The 25,530-nt window shown below is 31.4% G+C and overlaps 1 protein-coding gene across 1 annotated transcript in view; it reads right to left on the minus strand.

The window, feature by feature from the left end:
- The window catches only part of LOC143223481 (PH-interacting protein-like), a 102,596-nt gene that overhangs the window by 69,191 nt on the left and 7,875 nt on the right, over positions 1-25,530 (minus strand). Inside the window, exons 6-11 of the mRNA XM_076451524.1 lie at positions 24,842-24,946; positions 20,206-20,366; positions 18,262-18,483; positions 17,593-17,696; positions 10,238-10,308; positions 4,469-4,572 (exon numbers count right to left, since the gene is read on the minus strand). Coding sequence (XP_076307639.1) covers positions 4,469-4,572; positions 10,238-10,308; positions 17,593-17,696; positions 18,262-18,483; positions 20,206-20,366; positions 24,842-24,946 — 767 coding nt within the window. The remainder of the gene's footprint in view (positions 1-4,468; positions 4,573-10,237; positions 10,309-17,592; positions 17,697-18,261; positions 18,484-20,205; positions 20,367-24,841; positions 24,947-25,530) is intronic.

Here is a 25,530-nt window from a genome sequence, read left to right on the forward strand (position 1 = left end):
CAGTAAAAACCACATAACATTGCAGGGAATGAACTTGAAAAAGTAGTCAATCTGGATCTGAACAAAAGTGCAGGTGGGAAATGAAAGATAAAGGGTCATTCCATGTCAAATCATCCAGATTTTGGAAAATTTTCCAGGTGACCCCCTGGAAATGACAATTCTCTAAGTTCTGTTTTTTGGGGACAACAATTAGACAGGAGGGAAACCCTGGTTGAATGGGAACCACCCATTCAACACCCCCTTTGTGTTGAAAAAAAACTAGGCAAAATGACTGGAAAAGGTATGATCCTGAGTAGGAAGGGCAGAGATAAGGAAAGGAGGGGTAAGCAGAACTGAAGACAGAAACCTTCAGAAAGAACCCATGAAACTGTCATGAAATGTAGCCAAAAAACAAATGAACTACAGAATGTACTCATTACTAAAGAATTAGCAAAACCTAGAAATTTGGTGTTTTTAAAGTACATAGAAATAAGAAACATGTGAAACTATGAAATTCAACCTAAAAACACAAAACAATAAGCAACACCCCTAGTCAAAAACCACTAAAGAAACTTGGAAGATAAAAGACACTACATAACAATATTATAAGTCCAATTAAGGAACCACAAAACAAAGAACATTTAAGTAAAACCTCTCCTAAAGGACACAAGAAAAGGCACCCAATTAACAATAACAAAACTGGACTAAAATCTAATACCCCAATTACATGGGACTAATAACAGTATCTAACACAAATCTTGTTCCTGGATAGTATGTGTTATTTCTGAATTGCTTATGTTGTAAAAGTACAGAAAATGGCCATTATTCCCTCCAAACTTTGCTTTTGTGACCAAGATAATGAAATTTAGAAATTAACCTATTTTGTATGTAAAAATGGGCAAATTTGCACATTTCATTTGCACAAGGTCTGAACAAAACAACATATGAATCAAGATTTACATGTATTTATACTAAAGTTATTCAAAAATGAACAAAAATGTTTAGAAGTGAGTAGTTTTTTGAGATTTGCGACTGTAATGTAAGTCACTTTCACTTATCAGCTCCCAAATATAGTCTCCCATCACATTTTCATTATATACTCCCAGGTCACAAAAGCAAAGTTTGAAGAGAAAAATGGGTCTTTTCCATTTACTTTAGGCATAAGCAATTGGGAAATAACATTTTCTGCCCAGGCACAAGAAAAAGTAAAAGTTTTGTTACATAGTGTTATAAAAGAAACAAGGACTAACAAACTGACACAGAGTAAAATGAAATATTAATAATAAATCAAAACATTCACAAAATTGGACTAAGTCACAATTACCCAAACAGTAACTACTGTGTAAAACTTGTCCATATACTAAAAATTAAACAAAAAGTAATAATCAATCTGTAAATGAAAGAGTTATAAAAGTCTAACTTACCAAATACTGAAAGGATATCAAAGACATACACAGAAGACATGAAAGACCTTTATTACACAAGGAAATTAGGTTATTTTATAAAAGCTCATATAAACTTACTATACATGGGTATACCTACTAGAAGAGAGAGATACATGCTGAAGAACATACCACAGGTGTCCTGGAAAAATGAACAATACCTAAAACAGGAGATTACAAGGAGGCATAGTGACAGGTGGAAGCTGCAGTATAAAGAAATTTCCATTCAGTAGTTATATTCTTCCTTTGAAATAATGGTAATGTGAAATGAAGAAACTGTCAGCTGAATGTAATATATGAACTACTCACAAACTAAAACCTGTACTTCCTCAGCATACATCATTGACCCTTAGGTCTGGGGCTACATGAAGATCATCGTCAACTATTGCAGGAATCACCATCATCCAACATATTAAGTCTCAATTTCATATGAACAAATGAAAATTCAAAAAAACAGACATTTGTCTAAAACAAATGAGATTAAACATTGGAAATCAAGCAAAAGAAGTTGAAACTAATATAAATTTGTGATAAAGCAATTTTAAAATTTTGTAGTCATAAACAGAGTAAGTTAAAAAACACATTAACATAGTAGAATGCATTAAAGAAAGTGAGGATTGTTGTTCAGTAGTAGAGAGACCTAGTTATGCCAGTATATATGGCAAAATAAGATTGATGAAGGGCTATCACATATCAGTACATTCTGATATGGTGTGAAACTGATGGGGTATAAAAACTCTTATCACAAAATTTTTACAACGTTTGGAGGGCAGTTTAGGATCAAGATAGTTTTGGGTTGAAGGAGGTGAGTGCCCATGAGAAATACATTTTCAGTGTAAAAAAACATTAACAACGTAAATGATTACTGTTGCACAATACTATCTTTTTTTTTAGGGTGCTGATTGTTAGAAATGCCAGATTATCTGCCTAGAATTTTAACAGGTTGCCTTTTACACATAGAAAGTGAGTAACTATGTAGTTCTTCACTTGTTCTTTATGACTTCAAACCCCAGAAATATGACTTTTAAAATGTTCTGTAGGCTTATCATTTTGCATGATTTAATATTCTTTTGTTAACTTAAGAAGGAATCTTTTCCTGTTTCCATTTAAAAACACATTCTGAAATGGCACAGTATGAATGATGGAGAGTTATCACATAATTAGCATGTGTTCTGAAATGACACCAAACTGATGAGGTATAAAAGACAATGTTTATAGGGTAGTCCAGGATCAAGATAGCTTTGGAAAGAAGATAATTTTGAAATTGCAGCTTTTGCCCTTTCAATTCCCTTCATTTGCAAAATATGAATGTCTTTGTGTGTTTGATAATGAAAACTTTATCACATGCTTAACACATAAACAAATATACAATGTTTGAATAAGATTTTTTGATCATCAAATATAAGTTTACCTAGACACAAAAAACAAAGAAGTCACTTGACTGATGATTAATTAAGGTTAAATAAAATGTATCTTGTGTCTGTTCCTTTGATTAAAATTAGTGTTTTTACTTTTTTACAGATGTTATACAGTTTTATTGGAGTTGTAATGTATGTGAAACATGAGTTTTTTTGTTTTGCTTACCAAATAAAGTCAGCTAAAATTACTCTTTGATGATATGGCAAGTATGGTAAGCAGGTGCAAAATATTCTCATAAATAAATAATTTTTCTTATGTTATTCAAACCAATTGGATCACTTTTTCTTCTACTTTTTTTTTTTCAACTCACATTCTTATATTTTCCACTTTTCAAGATCCTTTTCATTTTTTGTCTTCAATACCCTAACATTTGAAGACTACATAAAGCTATATTCTTAATACTCTTGTATTTGAGTTTTCCTGAAATGTATTTTCTATTCATTTTGGCAATAGCTGGTCCCCATTTAAAAGTTTATGTTTTATGTGATTGCCATTAGGTACAAGCTGTTTTTATAGCAAGACTTCATTTACACAGTCTTTAACCCAAAACTGCTTACATTTTGGAAATGCTTCTATTCTTTCTTCATACATCTTGTTACATAGCCCACACCGAGTTTTCTCAAGACATCAACTACAGGTTATTCAAATCTTGTAACCACAAATAATCTGATAATTTGCCACTCACTATCCTTAAGAGATGGCTAGAGATCCTTCTAAGTAGAATTTATTCGCTTCTGAGCAAGGATATGCAGTGGAAGTTTTCAGTCACTTTACATAAGATTCCACATTCAACTACCACCTGTTAGATTCTGTTGGACTATGTGTACATTTTTATAAAATTAACACAATGAATACTATTCATGTTAGATTCTGTTGGACTATGTGCACATTTTTATAAAATTAACACAATGAATACTATTCATAAAGTTTTTAACAGTGATTTTCTTATCGTTAACTACATTGTACTTGAATTAAAATATCAAAATTAGAATAAAATCCTAACTTTTGTATGAACAGTGGTTCATGTAAACTTATGGTTACCAAAACTAATTCCAAACTGTACAAAATAAAGGTTTCCAGTTAAGGGAATTGACTAATGAACTAAAACTGATATATTACTTTGAGAATACACTTGTTTTTCATTTTAGCATACTTTTTATGTTCAATTTTTGTTTGAACAAATATTGTTCAAGGAGTAAAATATTAAAAGTTTTGTATACATTTAGCAAAAACATACCTACTCTAGTTTCTAGGTCTGTTAAACACTCACAATAATACAGTAGTCAACAAGTATGTTATTATTATAATTTTTAAATATAAGCCTTTCTCAATTAGCCAGTCAATTCTAGTACTAGCCATTAAACAATGAATTAAGTGAATTATTGTATAAAAATCATTGTTCTTATTTCATAATACACTAAGTGCATAAAACATTTGGTATATATAGTGCAACATAAAATATTCTGAAATAAAGTCAAGATAATTTAAGGTATAGCAGTACTTGCTACTTTGGTTTTAATCCACACAGAAATGAAATAAAAAGCATATTACAAGTTTACTTTTAAGTCCACATTTTAAAAACTGTAAAGGAAATTTTTTTATCAAGATTCTTATATATTCCCACTCACTGAATGGCCTTCTAATTCCATAATTTTCTCAGGATCACCATTTCCAAGAATGTTGTACACTCGAACATGATGGTCGGTACTTCCTGTTGCTAAGAAGACACCACCTGAACAGAAGTGAAAGCATAACCAAGTGTTTAACTACTTACATTTGTAGAATTAAATTAAATTCAAATAGATACTAGATGCAAATTTGAAATATCTATGTTTTTCACAGGTTAAAGCTTCCCTGCCCCTTCAACTAAAACACTTAAAATATTAGTCTCTTGTATATTTTACTGATTTACTAAAATCATTTAAGGTTGGTGTTCAAACTAATTTTTATGCTGCATTGCACCACAAGATGTATTAAACACTATCATGAAAGTAATTCTATATATTATATAAAGTTTAGAGCTTCTAATGTATGAGCTATCCTACTTAATATACATCTGATAATTTTAATAACATAACAATGTTTTGTGATAATATGAGACCAATTGGTCCAACTTAGCTTCCATCCACTAAACTAAACTAAAACTATTAATGGATATATATTTTTTTCAAAATCTTAAAGCCAGCCCTTATGATAATTACTATACTTACCAAACTTTCTCTTACACTCAATTAAATTTACTGCTCCACAACATCAAAAAACAAATCATTTCAAAGGCTAACCACCTTGTAGGAAAAAAATAAGTGTCTTAACTGAAGATGACTCCTACCGTGCCAAAATTTATATCTATCCTCTATTTTTACTATTCTCACTATTACATATGATAAAAGATGATGCATCAACACCATCAATTCCCTTTACAACCTTTAAACACCTGAATCAGATTCACCTCCTCACTCTTAGTTTTTTAAGAGAAAATAATTTAAGAGACTTCAGCCTCTCCCTGTATGAGAGCTTTTCCATCTCTTTCCAACAATTCAATGTCTTTTCTAAGATGAGAAGCCCAAGACTGAACACAATATTCCAAAGGTTGCCTAACAAGTAAACTATACAATAAAATTATATCTTCTTTAGACTTGTATTCAATATTTCTGTAAATACAACCTAAAGTCCTACTTGCCCTACCACTACCAACAGCATGCTACTTAAATGGCTTTAGAGACTGTGAAACCGAGATCTTTTTCTTTCATAAATATGTTAAAGTTATTTCTTTCATGACATTTTTAAGGTTACTCCCATCCAAATTATACTTATAATTCAAATAATGATAACCCACATATATTATCTTGCATTTTTTATAATTAAAATCCATTTGCCATTTATTTGCTCAACTCACTAAATGATCTAAATACTTTTGTAAATCAGTAACCTCCTCTTCATAACTAGCAACACTCAAGACCTTCATATCATCTGCAAATTTAAGTAATTTATTGACCATTCTTTCATCTATGCTATTGATGTATATCAAAAAGAGTAAATGTCCTAAGACTATGCCCTGAGGTACCCCACTTATTACATTAATCCACATTGATTGAGATCCATTTGAAACAATCCTCTGCTTTTTTCCATCCAACTATTCTTCTATCCAATTTGCTAACTCATCCCCTCATATTTTCCATTTACTTATTTTTATCTTTTTGTATTCTTATTTTACCTTGGGAGAGTAATCACCTTCCCATAACTGTCTGCAGACAGTGAAGGGTGATATAGATGTGGGATGTTGTGGGCTTGAGCACCTACATCTTGCTCTCCTAATTTCTAATCAAACTGTGTCTATTTCTTATGTGAGGCTAGCAAGTTGGAAGTTAAGAGTGAACGATGGTGTATCCCCACTGCAATGTGAGTCCTAATTCTTCAATCACCTCCAAAACCTAGGATACATTTTATAATCCCACATTGCAGCTTGTACCCTGGGATCTGTTTTTAAAAATGCAATATATTTTGTTTAATTTTAATGTGTTTTGTTTTGGCTTAAAAAAGTATGGTTATAATGTAATTAATCAGAGGTTGGGATTTGCTGTTTCTAACATAGTCCTTCCTCATAATTTTGTTTACTTATTTAACTTCATTTAAATATATTTATTTGATTTCTATATATATATATATATATACTATTATTATTTACAAATAAGGTCTTAAAATTATTTTTCTTAAAACATAAAACAGTAAATAAATAATGAGGAAAACAATTACATCTTCTAATTATGACAATATTTGTATTCATTTGCTGCTTACCATAGACTGCTAAGTCTTTTCAAATTGTACATGTGGATGATGTGAAACAAAATAATTTAAGTCTTATTTATACATTTGAAATAACAAAAAAATTATAAATAACTATATTGCTACCAAATACTTCCACTAGAATTTATCAAACTTAATAACTAAGTTGTATTTTAATTAAAAAAATATGTACGTTTGAGCAGACTAAGACACAATCATGGTTTGTTAACTGGTTTATCAGAATACTGTTATAAGGAAAGCTGATGGTCTTTTACCATGTGAACTGCTTCATCAGACCACAGTTTTAGGGATAACTGATGGCTTAATGAGAACTGGTAATTCATCACCATGTTAAGTGATTATACTTGTTCAACAGATTACTGTTTTAAGAGAATGTACCGTATTTTTGCCATACTATGAGATGTGACAACATTCAGCAAGTTGTACTGAAAGGTAAAATGAAAGGGGAAGACCAAGAACAGAGTGGATAACAAATATTAAAGAGTGGACTGAAATAGTGAAATATGAAGACCTGGTCAGAAAAATCACAGAACAGACAAATGTGGAGAATTGTGACAAACAACCCTTCTGATGAAGACAGAACATGATAATGGTGCATCACTGGTTCATCAGACTACTGTGTTAAGAAGAACTGATTATCCATCTTATGTTATCTGGTTGTATTGGTTCATCAAACTATTGCTTTAAGGACAGCTGATGGTCCATCACCATGTTCATTGATGAATATGATCAGCAATGATATGAAGCTAGTATAAAGTAAAGCATATTAGTCATTTGCTTTCACAACTACCCAGATAGTGGAAAGAGCTAAAGACTATATACTTATGGCAAGGTTATGGTAATCAGATATCAATTGTTATGGTTAGTAGAGTTTAATAGTATACAAACATTTAAGTCTAATTATTAGTTAGTTATTATTTTTCTTTGTATTATTAGATAATAGTTACTAACTAGTTTATATCTTATGTTTAATATATGCTAACAATACATCCACACTATGGCCAAATACAATTGAAAAATCAACCGGAATTCTTGAACCACTGAACAAAGAACATTCAGTGATACAATTTACAATGGAAACAGAGAAAAGATAACAAATTCCAATTCCTAAAAAGGAAATCGCAGGAAATCTTCAGACAACAGTTAATACACCAGCTATAAATCAAATAACTCCAACAGTGTAAAGAACAATGCCACAGACTGCTCAGTTCCTTTCCAGAATTAAGGTTAATTATACAGAAGAATCTAAGAAGAAAGAATAAACACACACCATTGCAATCTTCCTTCACAATACATGCTTAGAACACTTGATAAACAAAACAATGAAAAGACAATCACTAAAAATAAGCAAGAAGAAAATTACACACACATATTCATATTCCCCTCTATCAATTGTCTTTGAAAGCACTCACAGGATATATAAACATCATAGATAAAGAACAATATCCAGAAATTACAACATAATAACTGTAATACATACTAAATCCAATAAAGAGCCAAAACACTATTTACATTTGTTGTATGCATGAGCATAGATACAATGAAGAAATAACTGAAAAAAAAAGTTCAGGAGTATAACAGACAAACAAGACTCCCATATTGGAAATTACCTGTAAGAGCTCACTATTTCGGAAAAGAACACATAATCAAATAGATTAACACAAAAACAGTGGGATATAATATAAATTCAAGACAAAGATAAAAAAGCCTTTATAACTAACTAACTTAATAAAACATTAAATTTAGCACAGATTGATCAAAACCTAGATAATGTTTTTAAAATCATTTCAATTGTTAGGTGATTGAAGCCCTAATACGGAAGATCCCAGACAAATATCAGCCCTTCAAACAGGAAAACCCATGATCAAATCCTAGCCACCATCACCAACATACCGTCCTCCAAACATCCATTAATCCTACTGCTATGAGTATCCTTTACTGCACATGGCACAAGGTTTTAGTGTCTTTCATTCAAAATTTTATTAAATTACTTTTTGTTTACGTTATACAAATTACAATAGTATGGATAGATGTTAGACATAGTTCAAAGAACAATAAATCAATAACATTTAATTATAAATAGAAGAATGTTGTTATGAAGTCATAGCTGCTTATGACAAATGAACGTAGTTTCATGTTACAATTTTAAATCACTCTGGAAAGAAAAAAATGTGTAATTCAGATTTATTTTGATTTTTTTTGGTGGTTGCAAGGTTAGTCAAATTGAATGATTCTGTTTTGAGATAGAATAGAGAAAATAACAGGTAAAGTATAAAGTTTTACTGAAAAAAGTCTGAAATGCATTTTGGGGTGTTTTGGGGATTACACAAAAGAAATTTAATTTTGGAAAAAAACTAAGATTTTTGAGCTGAGGAAAAGTATTTTTAAATTTTAACATGATAATTACATTGCACATTGACTTATTCAAAACAAATACTAAATACAGTCATGGAGTAATCTTTATTTTATTAAAATTATTTTATTAAAAATATAATTTTTCTTTGCATGTGAAAGACTTGTAATAACTGAAAGACCACCAAATTTTCTGAAGATGTACATTATATTGAAAGTTAGAAGTATTAAATGTAAAATAATTTTAAACAAGTACAAAAAGGTTGCATTGTCATTCAAATCAACTGAGCCTGTATTGAGAGAGTTAAAAGAGCAGTAAACAAAGTCAAAACACTGGACATACACTAGTTATTGATTAGTATCTTGTAATCACTAAACATCAGTAACTGATCAATAATTAATCTTACATTATCGTAAATGTTATAATTTACTTTCATGCACATTTTGCTACTGTATAGTAAAAGTAAAAAAATAAAAACAATGTTCTTAGCAAAATGAGAAATAAAATCTTTTTAGTTTTTACAGCTAACTAGTTTTGGTAACACAGTTACCATCATCAGATGTATCACCACAACTAGCTGACTGACACAATTAATTAAAAGTTTCTTTCACCATGCCAAAAAATGTATTTTACTCTTAATAGATTGTAAATGTTAATGATCATAACAGACAAAGACTTAGTTTCAGACCAGAAACTCATCCAAAACTACACTGCACACAGCCAGTAAAAGCACTCAAATACACATGTTGATGAAAATTTTCAACTATATTTTCATGAAGAAGAAGAAGAAGGAAAAAAAAAAGAGAGAGAGAGAGAAGGAGAGACTGACAACAGTCGAAAAAAGTTAGAAATATAACCATACAAGCATAACTCACACAAGAAACATGTCAACAGTTAAATTCAACACAGAAGAAACTCCAAAGAACCATCATAAAAAAGGGAAAAACCTTAACATTAAAATTGTGAAAAAAGGAAAAAAAAGGCAAGAAGACAGATTCTCAGACAGAACTTGTGGATGGAAAAAATGGTCCCAAAAGTTCATAGGAGGAACAGAAGAATTTATGTTGCTGTAAATGCTTCTTAACATCTTTACATGCTTTAATAGGAAAATATTGTGTTTCAAAGGACTCAAACATCAAACTACCTACTAAAATACAATAATAAATTATAGGGGAAAAAAAAGTTAACGATGTATTACTACATTTCACAAACAAATGCCAGATAAAGAAAAATACAAGACCTGAACTAAATGAAGAACAAATCATCTGGGCTCCAGCTCTATTTCGCTCTGTGAACTTGATAGGTTTAGGGCTAGAGTACAAAAAAAGAGGTAATTTCATTAAAATTCCATAAGTAATATACACTAATATGAAATAAAAATATTGTTTTCTTCAATATATATCTATATTGTATCTAGTTATTTTTAACACAGTTGCATTGTAATTAGAAAATTGAAAGCAACTGAAAATAAATTTCAAAATATTCTTAATATTAAATGTATGAAGGCATTGGCATTAATGAGGCATATTAATGATTAATTTCAACAGATAAAAAGTTTTACTACGGGTTAACCCTCCAATGTTTTGGTTAATAAGTGAAAGTTTTTAAGGGCTATTCTTTAAGAATTTTTTAAAATTGAAATAATTACTGTGTCTCCACAGATACAATAAAAAAAATTGTAACACATTAAAATATGTCATATATGATTTGTCAAATCAATCAGAAATGTTTTAACGCCTTATCAAAGCAACTTTTAATCTTGAAGATTAAAAAAAAAGAGTAAACATTAGGAGAACCTCAAATAATGATTTTCTAAAATATGGGCAATAAAAAGATTAATAGTCTCTGTGATTGCCTATGGTGCTTATATGTACCTGACAAAATTAGTCACCAAAAGGCAGATATTCCACAATGACACATAAGATTTATTATAACAATCCTAACATGTTTATTATACCAAGTGCATTTTTAAATATACCAACTCAATTATTTTTTTTACATACTCAAAATATTTTTGGTAATGTTACTGTTATTCAATACACCAATGTTGTGCTGTAAATGTATTAGTACCTTACCTAATAAATCTGTCAAACCTTCCATTCAAACATCTAACAATGAAACTTTTGTATATCACAGTTTGCTAACAACCAACCATCCCTCCCTCCCCACTGCTAGACTCTATTAGAAGTGCACAATATCCAGCTGGATTTATCATTTGATGTCATAAACAGTTCTTACTTCTGAATGGGTAGTCCAAATCACACATACAGAAACTAAAGAAAAACATAACTGTAAGGAAAAATGTATTACGTGTGATAACTTGGGAATGAATTAAATTGTATTATTTAATTTCAAATTATGATAAGAAGAATGTTGACGGTTTGTTTGATGTAGATATACGAAAAGATAGTAATGTATAAATATCACAAATGAAACAATCCAGATGTTTTGTTATACATTTTAAATTATATGTCTGTAGTACTTGCAAACTGGTCTAAATCAGTTTCTGTTTTTCTTGTTTCACGCAGGACTCTATAGACTTAAGTAACATGTACCAGTATTACTCTTAATTAGTCTCTTTTGATATACTTTGAACCACACCACTGCTGTCGAAGTTTTGCACGTACCATGCATTTTAACATTTAGGCTACAAATAAGGCATACTTTGAAACTGAAGTTTTATTACATTCAGTCAGTCAGATTATAATTAATGTAATGTATGGGAAGTAAAAATCTGTGTCCTTCTGTAAATTGCTGCTTCATAAAGAATATTATTATAAAACTGAGCAAAACAAAGGAAACCACTATTTCACTTTCATATGAAAAATTAAAACATGTGACTGTGTGTGAAATCTTCAGGTCTATACAGTAGAGAGGGCTAGTACAGATAATTTTTGTGCAACTTTTTGCAAAATTCAAAAACAAACTTGTAATACAGTTATGTATTTTCAGGTGCTGGTAAAATGAATACAAAATAACATTAAACAAAACATTTGTATTAAACAAGTTATTCCATTTAATTAAAAACAAATGTTTCTGTTCAAGGTAAAAGATTTGTATACATTACATATGGTATCATTACAAGTTAGTATTTCCTTACAATGAAAATGTATTTTGACAGGTACTTAATCTTCTCACACAAAAGTTATCTCAATCATTGTCTACCTTCCAAAATAATTGTTAGTAATCACTACACCCACTATTTACCTAACCAATTTTATGCCATTTCTAATAATGTACATATCATGTGATTATTCTCCACCACTAAAATTGCATCATTTATAATGGGTCACCTACTGCCCACTCAACCCTCACTTTTAAGAAGTGGCAAGTAGTAGAATAAAAACACTGGTTTCAGTGGGGAGAAAGGGTAGGAAATTTAGCAGAAAGTAAGTACCAATGGGAAATACATTTTCAATGTAAGAAAATGTTATATTCTGAAATATACTCACCTTAGAGTTAGAATCCTATATTGCAAAAGAAGAGGGCCAGTGTAGGGCACACAAAGAACAAACCAAGCAGAAAGCAACTGTCCATAAGTAATGGGTCTGCTTGGGGATGAAAATTAAGAACACCTTTGAGGTATTGCACTACTTCTGGAACAGATATGCTTTTCACCCAGAAATGAATAAAGGAACACCAAATGAATGGAAAAGATATGTGTTACTGGTACCCAACAACATTATCTGTAAGTAAAGAGAGTGCTGTACCTCAAGCCAATGGTATTATGAAGAGGAAGCAAGCAACAACCAAAAGAGGACAAATTCCCAAAACCACTGTGGGAGCAAGAAGTATGATAAATTAAACCCATCATTACAGGGTGTTGGCATTGCTTTGACTCAACTGTAAATGCAGGACAGAGACATCCTGTATCTGGAATTACAGGGAGGAGAAGCAGCATTTCCCCACTCCTGTAGAACAGGGTGCAGATATTTCATTGCCAGTATTATGAGACAAAGTTTCTCAACCCAACTGCAGAAGAAAGAAAGAACCTTCTGCATCCAAAATTAACAAGAGAAGTATCTACTGCACACAACCATAAGACCAGGGTGCTGTCATTCTGAACCTGAAATTAGAAAGAAGGTCTCACATAGGCTGCCTCCAGTTATTATTTGATCATCAGTTTTATTGAATGTAGTCCTCTCAGGTAGAAGATATCTGGGAAAAAGCAACAGCAGTGAACCAGCTTTGCTCTCTCTTTCTTCTCACTAAAAGGATAAATGAGCATAGGTATAGTAACATGGAATACTCCATGGTCCACCACACCAGTGACTGGGAACTGAAAGTGGTGAGGACTTCTCCTATGATCCACTAGAAAAAAGAGGGTTAAAAAGGTTCTGGGTAGTCTGTAAGAATGTCACACAGGGGAGAGAGCAATTTAACTATTCTGAGAAGCAAATCAAACCTATTAAGGAATCAAATGATTGGCAGAAATCCCTTTCTGCCTTTACTCATGAAGTCCAAGAGTGATGGTCCACCAGAGGTAATAGTTTTAATGATTTCTGATACATAGATATACATATCTGAAACATGAAGAAAGTGTCAAGTGGTCTTACAGTAACACCCCATCTCAACTCTGAGCATTAAATAGTTAATTCAATTAGCATGGGTTTGAGACAAAGCATAGATGGCCAAGCAATGTCTGCCTCAACATGGGATCCATAAAGAAGCTGAAAAGAAAACATAGATGAAATTAAGATATAAGACCTACTTTAGGTAAATGTGAAAAGATGCGTGTGGAATCACTTATAGAAGAAGACACAGCCAGATCTAGAAAGTAATGAGTGATGAAGGTATTGGTAGTACTTCCTATTCCAGCTGAATGATCTCCTTCAAAGAATGGTGAGAGAGAACAACAGAAGACATAGTAATGTGATAAATCTGATGCAAAAAGATGCTAAGGAGATGGCAACCTTTCATGGATGAGTCCGAATAAGCCAGCTGAGTGAGTTGATGGACCTAGCCAGCGAGTACACTGGAAAATGAAGAGTTCCAGGAAATAAGTCAAGAAGGGGGACCCCAAAAGGAGGCAGAATGTTCTATGTAACACCTGAAGAAATTGAACTAAACAAGGAAGCACATCTGGATTAGAATGGAAGTACAAGTGGGAAAATAAGGAAAGAAAATAGGGGCTGAAATTGGAATAGAGAAAAAGGTATAGATGTAGGAACATGAATGATATAAAAAATTTTGAAAGACAACAACCACAAGCAACAAGGAGAACAAATTAGGTTGTGAGGGAGGGAAGATAGATGGAACATTAAGACAAAGACTGAAATGTAGGATGGGAAAGGACATAAAGGGCCACATTAACATTACAATAGGCAAAGCAAAGGAACATAAAGTAAGGAAAGGACAGGGGAAAACAAAAATACAGAAGAGATATAAACAAAGATACCCAAAAGCTGAGCACAGATGAAGTGAACAAGTCTGTTACAAGATACCAGCTGAAGGATAGGAAAGGCAGAGGAAGGTAGGATAGGAGCCACAGCCAAGAGGTACACTAACATCAGTGGGAAATGGAAATGGAAGAAGATCTCATGTATTGGAAAGGAAGGATGCAAAACCTGGTCTGAGACAATGGACAAGACAAAACCATACATGAAAAAGACAGGCAAAAGCCACAATGTGATGACAGTGGGCTCAGAAAAAACCAAGAATCTGAAAGAACAGAAACCAGGAATATGTATCCTTTGGCTCAGTAATAAGTGACCAGAGTGGATAGGTGAGACAAGGCTCAAAAAATGTAACATGGAAAAAGACTCCTTGAACATAAATCTCCTGGGAGTTGAGATAAGAACTTCAGTCCCTAGAGAAGAGTATGGCAACAAATCTAAATTTGGACAAGATGGAGCAAGCAGCACCCTTGCCACAGTCTGGACTCTGTTCAAACACCAAAATAGGAATCAGAGAAGAAGTTCAACTGATTGAGAAGTGTTTATTGAAGAGAATGTATACGAGTCCAACCCATAGGAATGAGAGCTTCTAAGGAAGTCCATATTCCTAAAGAGATAGAACATATCAAGCTGTAGAAAGGTAAAGGACATGTGAACTGCTTGCTCCAAAGACAAAAAGAAGGAAGAATGCAAGACTCATAGATAGAAAATGATGGGCAAAAGTTTGTATTCCCTAACAAAACACATAAACAACTATCTAGGATCACTTACATAGAAAAAGGAACAACAGCTAAGTTCAGCCCAATGAACTGGAAAGAAACAAACATATTAGTGAGGTAATAAGGCAAAATTTTAAGCCACACACTGACAAAACTTAGGAAAGGATGGCATAATTGAGCATTCATGAAATATTCAGATAGAACAATGAATAGATATTACTTGTAATAATGATATGTACTGTACCAACTATTGAAACATACCCAGCAAACAAACAACTAACAGACATCAAATGGGCAAAAGTATCAAACTTTTTCTAGTCCACAAAGAATATAAAAGTAACAAAAATGCCATCTAACTGAAGTTACCAAGAAAAATAATAACTAAGCAATATCTAAGGCACCAGAGAGAGAATGTAACCTAGGTGGCAAAGAATATAGAATTAAGACCTACTCTGACTATAATTAAGAGGAAAATGTACATAACTAACATTGTGCAAGATCTTTCTCAGTGGATCATATCACAGACAACTTTGATTGAAAGTTACTCATCCTCTGGCTGTTGACAACACCAGATAGCAGAGAAGAGGACTGGCTGACCTCTGTAGTCGAAATATTAACACAGGAATTCATATCGTGGGTAAGTTTTTTCTGGTTAAGCAATGTATAAATATAAATAAAAAGATAACCATGTTCAAATTCATAACACAAATAATAAATAATCACAACACTCCTGTTGATAGAATCCAATGCTAAATGCTCTGTTAGGAAAAAACAATCACATTATTGGAATGGGGTGTTTATATACAGTACCAATACTGAGAACACATTGAAGTTGAAGAAGAAATTTGCAAATTAAAATTTACCTAACGCACTTGAGTGGGGTACAAAAAACTGGAGAAAGCATTCTTAATGCTTAAATGGGTAAAGAGTGAAAACTCTGGAGATAAAGAAACAGCTATAGTGTCAGTTCATGGAAAGTACATTTTGGAAATTCTCACACCAATCAGCCCAAATCTTTTAAGCACCTAGCAACATCTCTGACTGAGGGGAATCTCAATACAAAGGTGCTAAAATTTCTTCAATATTTGATCATCTAGCATATATTACCATATACTCTGGCATTTTCATGTTTTAAATTCTAACAGTGCATTAAATTTCTGGTATTTGATGTTTTAGGTAACATTTTACTATGGTAATTCTCTTATAAAATATTCAAGCTCATGCTTAGCAAACTTAAGCCACCAGATACACAGAGTAGATGACATTACATACCTGGTAAAACAAATTTGATTTTAAAAATCTTGAGCTCCATAATAATTCAATTCCTTCCATATCCATCAATAGCAACATACATTATTTAGTTTAGCTATACAAGTGTCACTATTTCTTCTCATACAATGGAAGTCTTAATACCTCACCAGTTAATAATATTACAAATATGTCAGTCACTAAATTATTCCTTTTCCATAACACTACTTTTTGCTGGTTTAGCCACATAAGTGTCACTATTTCTTCTCGTACTACAACACCAGGGTCAAGCAAGACTCTTGAGTATACTGCTTACTAGTCTCTTACATGGTTGCCTTCATCATTGAATCAGCTAGAAACTTAGTTAGTTTAGCATTGTAACTTTTGAGTTTGTACTTTCAATAAAGCTTTAAAAACACAAGTATTGTACATATAAAAAAAACTGATGAGAAACTAGAATATATATCAAGACATTATTTTTTGTAAAGTCAGGTCATTGTTGGTTTACACATAAAACACCTTTGTTACCATTAAGTGGATTGGACTTTGCATTCTTCTATTTACCAAACAGTCCAAAAGGACCCACCCTTCATCGGAAACCCTTACATCAGTACTTTAGTAAATAAATGGGAAAAATCTTGTTGATCTAAAGTATTTAACATTGTGGAATAATAATTGTTACTAATCAAGTGATCTAACTTATAATTAGACTATTTCACTGTTGTTCAAAAACAATGCTTATGTGTGCCATCAGGTCTAAAAACAGTATGATAGCTAGATCAATTTAGGGATATCTGATAGCATTAACTTCATTGATATACAAATAACAGAAACCTCAGAAGAAACTTTAATTTATCCCCAGTAATTTGTAGACATTGGCTGTTACAAATCCTGAATATGAAACATAAATATCATAGCTCATGACACCAAGACATAAAATAATAAATGTTACTACAATAACTTTGTTATGATGAAAACCTAAAATATTTTGTTACATAGGGTTAATTAAACCTTCTCATAACATTGTACCTAAGGTGGTATAAATTCAGCATGTTATTAACTATAATCTCCATTATACAGTATTTTCTTGTTTAGAGTAAATAAATAAAAAAATCAGCAGTTTCACATTCAGACCAGAACTTTACAACAAACTGCCCTTAAACTTAGCTTAGGTATTTTTATAAAAAATAATGTTATTTTTAGAATTCTGTCAATAATATAAAGTTTCTTACTTGAAGACATTAGTAGCATTTGTGTTCCACTGCCAAAAACATACACATCCATCATTACCTGTAGATATTAAGTAGTGGAGACTTCCTTTAGGATAAGGACAAAACTGAAAACAAAATGTGGAAATTTAGCTTAGACTGAAAAGTATTGTTATACATGCTAATTCCATAAAAAGTCAACACTATAACAGTGAGTAGAAGTCAAGTCTTTTAAACATTTTGGCACTCTATCAGAGTACAAGAAGCTGATATCATGAATATGTTTAAAATTAAAAAGAGCTTTGTTAGGTTTCTGTAGTTTCTTCTTTATAGAAAAATTGAGTAAAGTCATTATTTGCACAACAAAGGTAACAATATGCAAAGTGTCATAACATGAAACATTTAAAACGGGAATGTTATAATGTGAAGGAAACTTGAGTACCAGCAAAAGCTTCATAAAGCACATGGGTGTCCAGCTGGGTTATCGTGTAAGTGATTAAAAATCCATTATGTTTGAAGCACACAGCATTATGATGCACTGCTTTAAAGATTTAATGTTTTTTTCAGTTATGAGTTATATTTAATTCCAAAGCAGCCAATACAACACTGAGAAATTCTCGAACTTATCTCATTCTCTAAAGCACAAATTATAATCTTTAGAAAGAAACTAGAAGTGTAAAACAAATTAATTACCTGTAAAGAGGTTACCATTCCTGTATGACCAGTAAGTACTGCAACAGGTGCAGTAGTTTTTAGACACCAGACACGTATCATTTTATCTACACTGCTTGCTGCAAGGAGGCTATTGTCGTAAGTGATTGCCATATCTGTGATTTCAGCTGAATGACCTCTGAGAGATGACAGTAATCGACCATCCCAAGAACTCCAGATTTTTACAAGTGTATCATCTGCTCCCTGATGAAAATATGGTAATAGTATATCAAAGTTTATTGATGTGCAAAACAGATACAGAAGTGAATGAGACACTATTCAGATACCCTGCTAATCAATCCATAAGATATAACCCATAACACTCTGACTCAAACAATAAGTTTAAAATAACCCTATTCATCTCTAGTGTATTGTTCTCAAGTTGTTATTGAGCAAAATATGAACATTCTCAGTGAGAAGTATACAAATTAAATAAAATGTCAGGTATTATAATTTTATTTTATATTTGTAAATTGAACTGATTAATAAAACCATAATTTATGTTACTCTAACTCAGTTATGTCCTACAGTTAAACAAGTTGTCATCCAATGACCTTCTCCTCCAACTGTTTTATAATAAATGTGGTTAAATTATGAGGTTTCTCAAAAACAAGATCTCTCTCATAATTTAAAGTTTTCATTCTCCTGTGTACTTATCCAATCTATTCTACTTGCAAAGAAACCAAATGATAAGATGCAGGACAGGCACCCAGAGATCTTATCAGGATACAAAACTGTAACTTCTACTAATGACTTCATTACCAGTCTTTGGCATGGAAGAGAATACACAATCCAGTCTATGGTATGGAAGAGAATACACAGTTTATTTTCAATAGACCTCATGGAAACCTGTGTAGTTTTGATATTTTGTTGAAAATGTGCTCTTTGAAGTCTACAAGGAAAGAGCACCCAGTTAAGAATAACAGGATAAGACTCTACAGACACAGTATAAAACAAAAGGAGGAAAAAAAATTAAACAGTGTTGAACAATATCAAAGAAAATTTCTTTATAGTAGTTACTAAGGTAAACTTTCTACTAGAACCAGGAACTGTACAATCACGGTAGTAAAATGAAACAGAAAATTTTAACATTCAGAATGGTGCATGGAGGCATTACTAGTGAGAGCACAAATATATAATTAAAAGGAAATTTCCAAAAGGAAAGAAGCACTTTAAAAAAAAACAATAACATGTATCTTCACAGAAAAATACATTGTGTTATCGCTTCTTCAAGAGACAAAACACAGGAGTATAACCAAGAAAAAAAAAACCTATGAAATAAGATCTGTAAATTATCTTAGCAGCACTGTTGAAAGGAACACAGAGAGAAAAACATAAGAGGTAATACAAATAGGAAGAGACAAATATTAAGAGTTACAGTCTGTAGAAGTATAAATATGAAGATTGCTGAATTTAACAAGAAGAAAACCACAACTAAAAAAAGGATACTTGAAATAACAGAAACTCCAACCAAACAGTTGTGCCTTGTCTTTGCCTTTGCAAAGAAAATTGATTACCTATTAACTGTTTTGAGCAGCAATGTACCGTAAAAGATTCAGTGATAATTAATTTGAATTAAACATTCCAGACTTAAACAACAAAAGTAATACAACAAATATTACAACTATAATTATTTCAAAATTAAAACTTTTTTGCACACTTAAAAGGTAAAGATTAACGACAGAACGAGTGAAAATACTCTGAAAGCAAGAAAATATGTTCAACCCAATGATTACAAAAAGTATATTTATGTTTTACAACATTTCAGTTATTCTTTATTTCAATTCCTATAAAAGTACTCTGGCAACAACATTAATCTTTTTAACAATATATAGTTCTACTGTAATTCTAGATTTGGCTGTACAATAAGTTAGTTATGTATAATGTTATTATAAATGCTGATTTATGCACAAAATTAAAACTTACTGTAAAAATGTATTTTCCTGTTCTATCAAAAAGAACACAGTACACTGATGACAAATGCCCTAGCATGCGACGATACAACTGCTGTTTCGAATATATTTTGGATGAAACAAGATGGTGACATTTCATAGATCCATTTGCTTCTCGTGTATACAATCCATAAACTAGTGGAAACAAAAACCTTAAGTTGTCATTTATATTACTTTGGTAAAGGTTATCAAAATTAAGTTCTAAATCTTAAGTTAGAAAATTAAGACATTTTGTTCCTTACAACTTGACAAAACTTTAAACTGCAGTTACGCAGAACATGTATGTAAAGACCTTAAAATAACAATTTACAATAATCACTTCCATACACATCTTCAACAGAACATTATGAGGTGAAACTGAGAATAGAGCCATAAAAGATCTCTGTACTGAGATTGCCAACAAATAATTGGGTTTTTGGGATTAATGTAAAATGTTAAGTATTTCTATTGATAGGCAAATATTATAAATAAATACCTATTCAGATAGTGTAAAGAATGGTTAATGTCCTTAACATGAACCACAATCAGGTGGCATGGTTTTAAAGTAAGTAGGCCCATGATAGTTACTGATAAATGAAACGCTTATAGTTGTTTACGTTGAGAGAAAGGCACAGTACCAAGAACATCTACTGTATGACTTTACATTTGACAAAGTCTCTTCCAAACATAAAAATTACAATATATCTTAAATAAATTATTTGGTGTAAGACAATTATATGCTGTTTGGAACTGGAAATAAAGTCTTATGACCATGTCAGTTCATTATTATGTAAATCATGAAGTTATTGTTAGTTCATGTGAAGTGACTGGCCACTCAACATATAGTCTCACATAATTTTGTCTTAATTGTCACTTTCAAATGATTAACTAAGCTTAAAGTGATCTAGAAAGTTCATAAGCCATGGCTGAACAGCTGGATGTTAAGAGAAATCAGATAAAATAAAAGCCAGACAAACACAGCAAGTTTGAATGAATTAATTACAAATATCATCACCAGAATTGATTCCAAACTGATGATACAGTTCCTTGAACACCTGGGCTATGCAGACGTTTGTCCACAACACAAGCAGACAATAGCTATCTGTTGATTCTGATTCATTGCAATTGTTGAGTACCTACCACAAGAATAAATCTAGTGTGTAATTTAAAACTACCACTAGACAACATGTTAATGAATAGATAATTAGAAACACGACAGCACAAGACCACTCTTTTTGCCAGATGCTCAGTGAGTGAAATATATTACCTTAACAGTCAGGCACAAAACAGCTTCCTTGTAATAGAAGAGAGAAAACAGAAATACACATGACATACAGGAACTTGATGGGTGTGACACTGATGGAAGTATGGCATGATCAAGTATTGGTGGATGTACTAAGTTCTATATTTTACAAAATGATACCATTAATGCCTCACATTATACAGACTGTATCCCATGACCTTTTTTTTGCCATGCACTTGTGCAAGTGTCCATAACTTTAGCATAGTAAATTATAATTCCCAACCCCACCATGGTAAACTGGCTGAAAACAGAAGATTGATTTTACTGAATAAAGTGACCTGCTCACCACACTTCAAAGTACATGGTATGAGTTACATCTATTTAAATGATATCAAACGCTAAACACATTCTGGAAACAACTTCTTAAGAATAGTGGTCAGGTGTGTGTTACAGCCCCACCAGCAATGATTTAAAGCATGCATTGTCAATGACAGACTACAGTAAAGTGAACTATCATGAGCTATAAAGATGCACAATGTTACCTCCATCATTTATAAGAATAGGCTGACAACTAATAATTTGCAATGCAAATTACACATAGGATTATCATAACTAATTTGTATAATAATTACATGTGGGAGTGTTTGACATTACTTCATAAATCTCTTTTACTTTAATCATAAATAAACATATTCAAAATTTCCAGTTATTCTTTAACTGGTTTGTGCACTGTATTTGAAAAGAAACAACTACTCAAAATGTATATGTTTATGTCAATTATAAATGAAACCTTTGACTGATGTTACAAATATCTAAATTTTAAGTATATTACAATTGCACATAAGTGCTGAAATTCTAAAGGTATACAGTAAACCTCTTGTTACAACTTGTTGATTCAACCATCATTAAAGCTTTTATTTAATGAAAGTTCTTAAGGTTTCTACCTCTTTGTGAAAAATAAAAAAAAGAATGAAATATCTTTCATACCAATATTAAATTTTTTTAACATGTGATCATAAAAATCACAGAGTCACTGTGACAGCCATGACCCAAACATTTATTCAAGCAATGCATCATTTTCAGCTAAATGATCACTCAAAATTCTCCTTAAAAATGAATGGAATCACTCAATCAGTTAAAATTACAATTTCACTTCCTTAATTACAAATTAATTTACTGATTATACATAAAAGAGGTAGATAGAAAAACCTAACTTTTCAAATGAAATGAGCTATACAGAAAAGGATGAAACTAAAAAAGTTGAGAATTTTAAACAGTAAAAAGAAAAAAAACCAGAAAAAAACAACAATTTATTTTACCACTTATAGAAAACAACAAGTGAAATGAAAAATAAGTTGAGAAAAATATAGAAGTTAAAAACACTAATGACTCCATCACTATCCGAGTTATTTGTGATAAGAAGTTAAACAAGTTTGTTTGTACATGTCTCTTTAGTTATTAAGTGTAAAGTTGCAAAATGGACTATCTGTCTTCTGGCCACTGTAGGTAATCAAACTTGAGTTTCAGCATGTTAAGCCCTTAGACTTACTGCTGAGTTGCTGTGGCAAGTTAACCCTTTTGCTACAGGCTCAGTATGGTATGCACAAGTTCATTTACATATTAGCACATGTTAAGTATTTGCACTGTAACTTTTGATACAGTATGTGTATTTTCACAAACACTGTTAGACTATCAGTAAAGATTGCAAACAACATAATTGTTGAATGACAGTGACAAAGAAGACAGCAATTCAAGAAAGGAGCTTTTAATATTATCAATGGAAGCAACAAACTTACATGTAGTGTTTAGGACAGCAATAGCCTCTGAAACCCTACCCTAAACAAACCAAGACATGGTAGCAAGAAGACTTGCATACAGTTTGTTTAGGATGATACAGGCTCTGAAACCACACTCTAAATCAACCAAGACACAATAGAAAGAAGACTTGCATACAGTGTGTTTAGGAGAACAGGCTCTCAAACCACACTTCAAGTTAAATCAGAACAACACCCTCATCAACAAACTTTTGATTACAAAAGCCAAAGAGAACACTGTGGTGAAATAGTTACTGTGATGAAATTCAGTCTATTTCCTGACACTATTAAAAGTATTCTAGAAATAAATTTGAAGCTGATGAAAACATCCAAGTAAAAAATCCAAAAAATTATAGCCACACTCCAAAAGCAATGGTTGTTATAATGATAGAAATGAATAAAGAAATTGGAACATCACAACAATCTCATTTGATCATGTCTTTATTATGTAGAAATTTTCTCAGGATGTGTGGTATAAAACTAAACTTGCCATCTCTGATAATACATGGTTATCAGCTTAAATGGGATTAGCCAAGGGCAAAATACCACCTGAGCATCATTCTTTGAAAGTTTAATTTACCGAAGTATTTGTATTTTTAAGTTATGATAATATATACAGAATATAAACATCAGTGCTTCATATGGACATGCTGTTTTATATTAGGGCTTTTTTTGGTTTTTTAAATCAACACAAGAACATTTTGGTCCAGTGTCATAAGATTATAAAATACATATAAACCATGCTAGCCATATACATCATTATGAGATCTTGCTGATAGAAAGTTTAAGGAGAGAACAAGAGTGTAACAACTTTACGTCAGTAGTCCAATTTAATGTAAGTGAATTTACACTCTATCAATTTGGGACAAACACATTTCAAAATTAATTATATTTGTCATAAGACATTATGTTAGACCTATCATTTTTAAAACTACATTCTTAATCAGGGGGTTTGATTCCCCTCAGCAGACAGCTTAATGTGGCTTTGCTATAAGAAAACACACACACACACATTCTAAATCTACTCTCTTAGGGAGTTTCAAGAACTATAATAATATATAACAACTTAATAATAGTATTTTAACCATAGTATATTTATAATATCAACTGCTGACAATACGTTTTGTTCCATCTTATACTCTTCAGGCCAGCTAAGATAAAACAAAGATAGTAATGGTCCAAGCACTGTTTATATAGACCATTAATTACAACAACAATTGTTATAGTGTGAATGCCTTTTACAAGCTGGCAAAGCCTGGTTAGAATTAATTATACTTGCCATAAGACATTATGTCAGGCCTATTATTTCTTTTAATACAACTGGTGAGCTCTGGATTGAGTAAAATGTGTCATTAGCAATGGGTGTGACAAATGTAGTGTGGTTGAGATACTATTATTATACACTCATCTAAATTTTCAAAAATCCCTAAGGAACTAGAATAAAAAATATAGTTTTAAAGAAACAAAAACTTAACATCACTAATACCTAAAGGCAAATTGGGTTAATCATCTGTTATGTTTTTATACTCGTAAAGAACATCAATTTATCTATTTTTTTCTTCTAAATTTCATACCTATGTTTGGAGGGTAAGATGATTCTGCATGATTAGGAGGTAAAAAAGGACGATCATGGTGGCAAGCTGTCATCTCTGAAATTTTCCATTTTGGTGTCAAAACATCTAGAAGAAGAGAACATAAATAATAAAGTTAATACTTCAGTATGTATCAGCAACAAGTTCATAAGAATGATAATTGTGAGTTTCTGATATCAATACCTGAGGATTAACTTTAAGATAATTATGTTTTAAAAATATTTCACAACAAATATTTTGAGAAATGGCATGATCACTATTCTTTTATTAAAATTAGTCATTAAGTTTTCTTTAATCAAATTAACAAGTTAATAAAACCTATCTAAGAAAGAAAACAATATGATATGATGCTTGATTCTTCATTTACAGATTATTTAGAAAATTAAATACATTACTACACACTGTGACAAATCAAAACATTCCACAAAATTCTATAATATTTTTCTACTTCTGATAATACATTTTCAAAATTAACTGCTTAGAATTATATCTATTTAAAAAATTAAAGTGGCATTAGTAAACATCTGCATGATATTATACTACAATTTACAGCTTTTACAGTGACTAAGATTAGTGTTTAGAACAAGTAAGTTGTTTCTATCACTATTGTGATTTTTATAATGCAGACAAGTTTTTACAGTAAAGAACATTTTAGTATTTAAATCAACATT

Source organism: Tachypleus tridentatus, chromosome 8 (assembly GCF_004210375.1).
Source record: "Tachypleus tridentatus isolate NWPU-2018 chromosome 8, ASM421037v1, whole genome shotgun sequence".
In the NCBI taxonomy this organism is placed as follows: domain Eukaryota; kingdom Metazoa; phylum Arthropoda; class Merostomata; order Xiphosura; family Limulidae; genus Tachypleus; species Tachypleus tridentatus.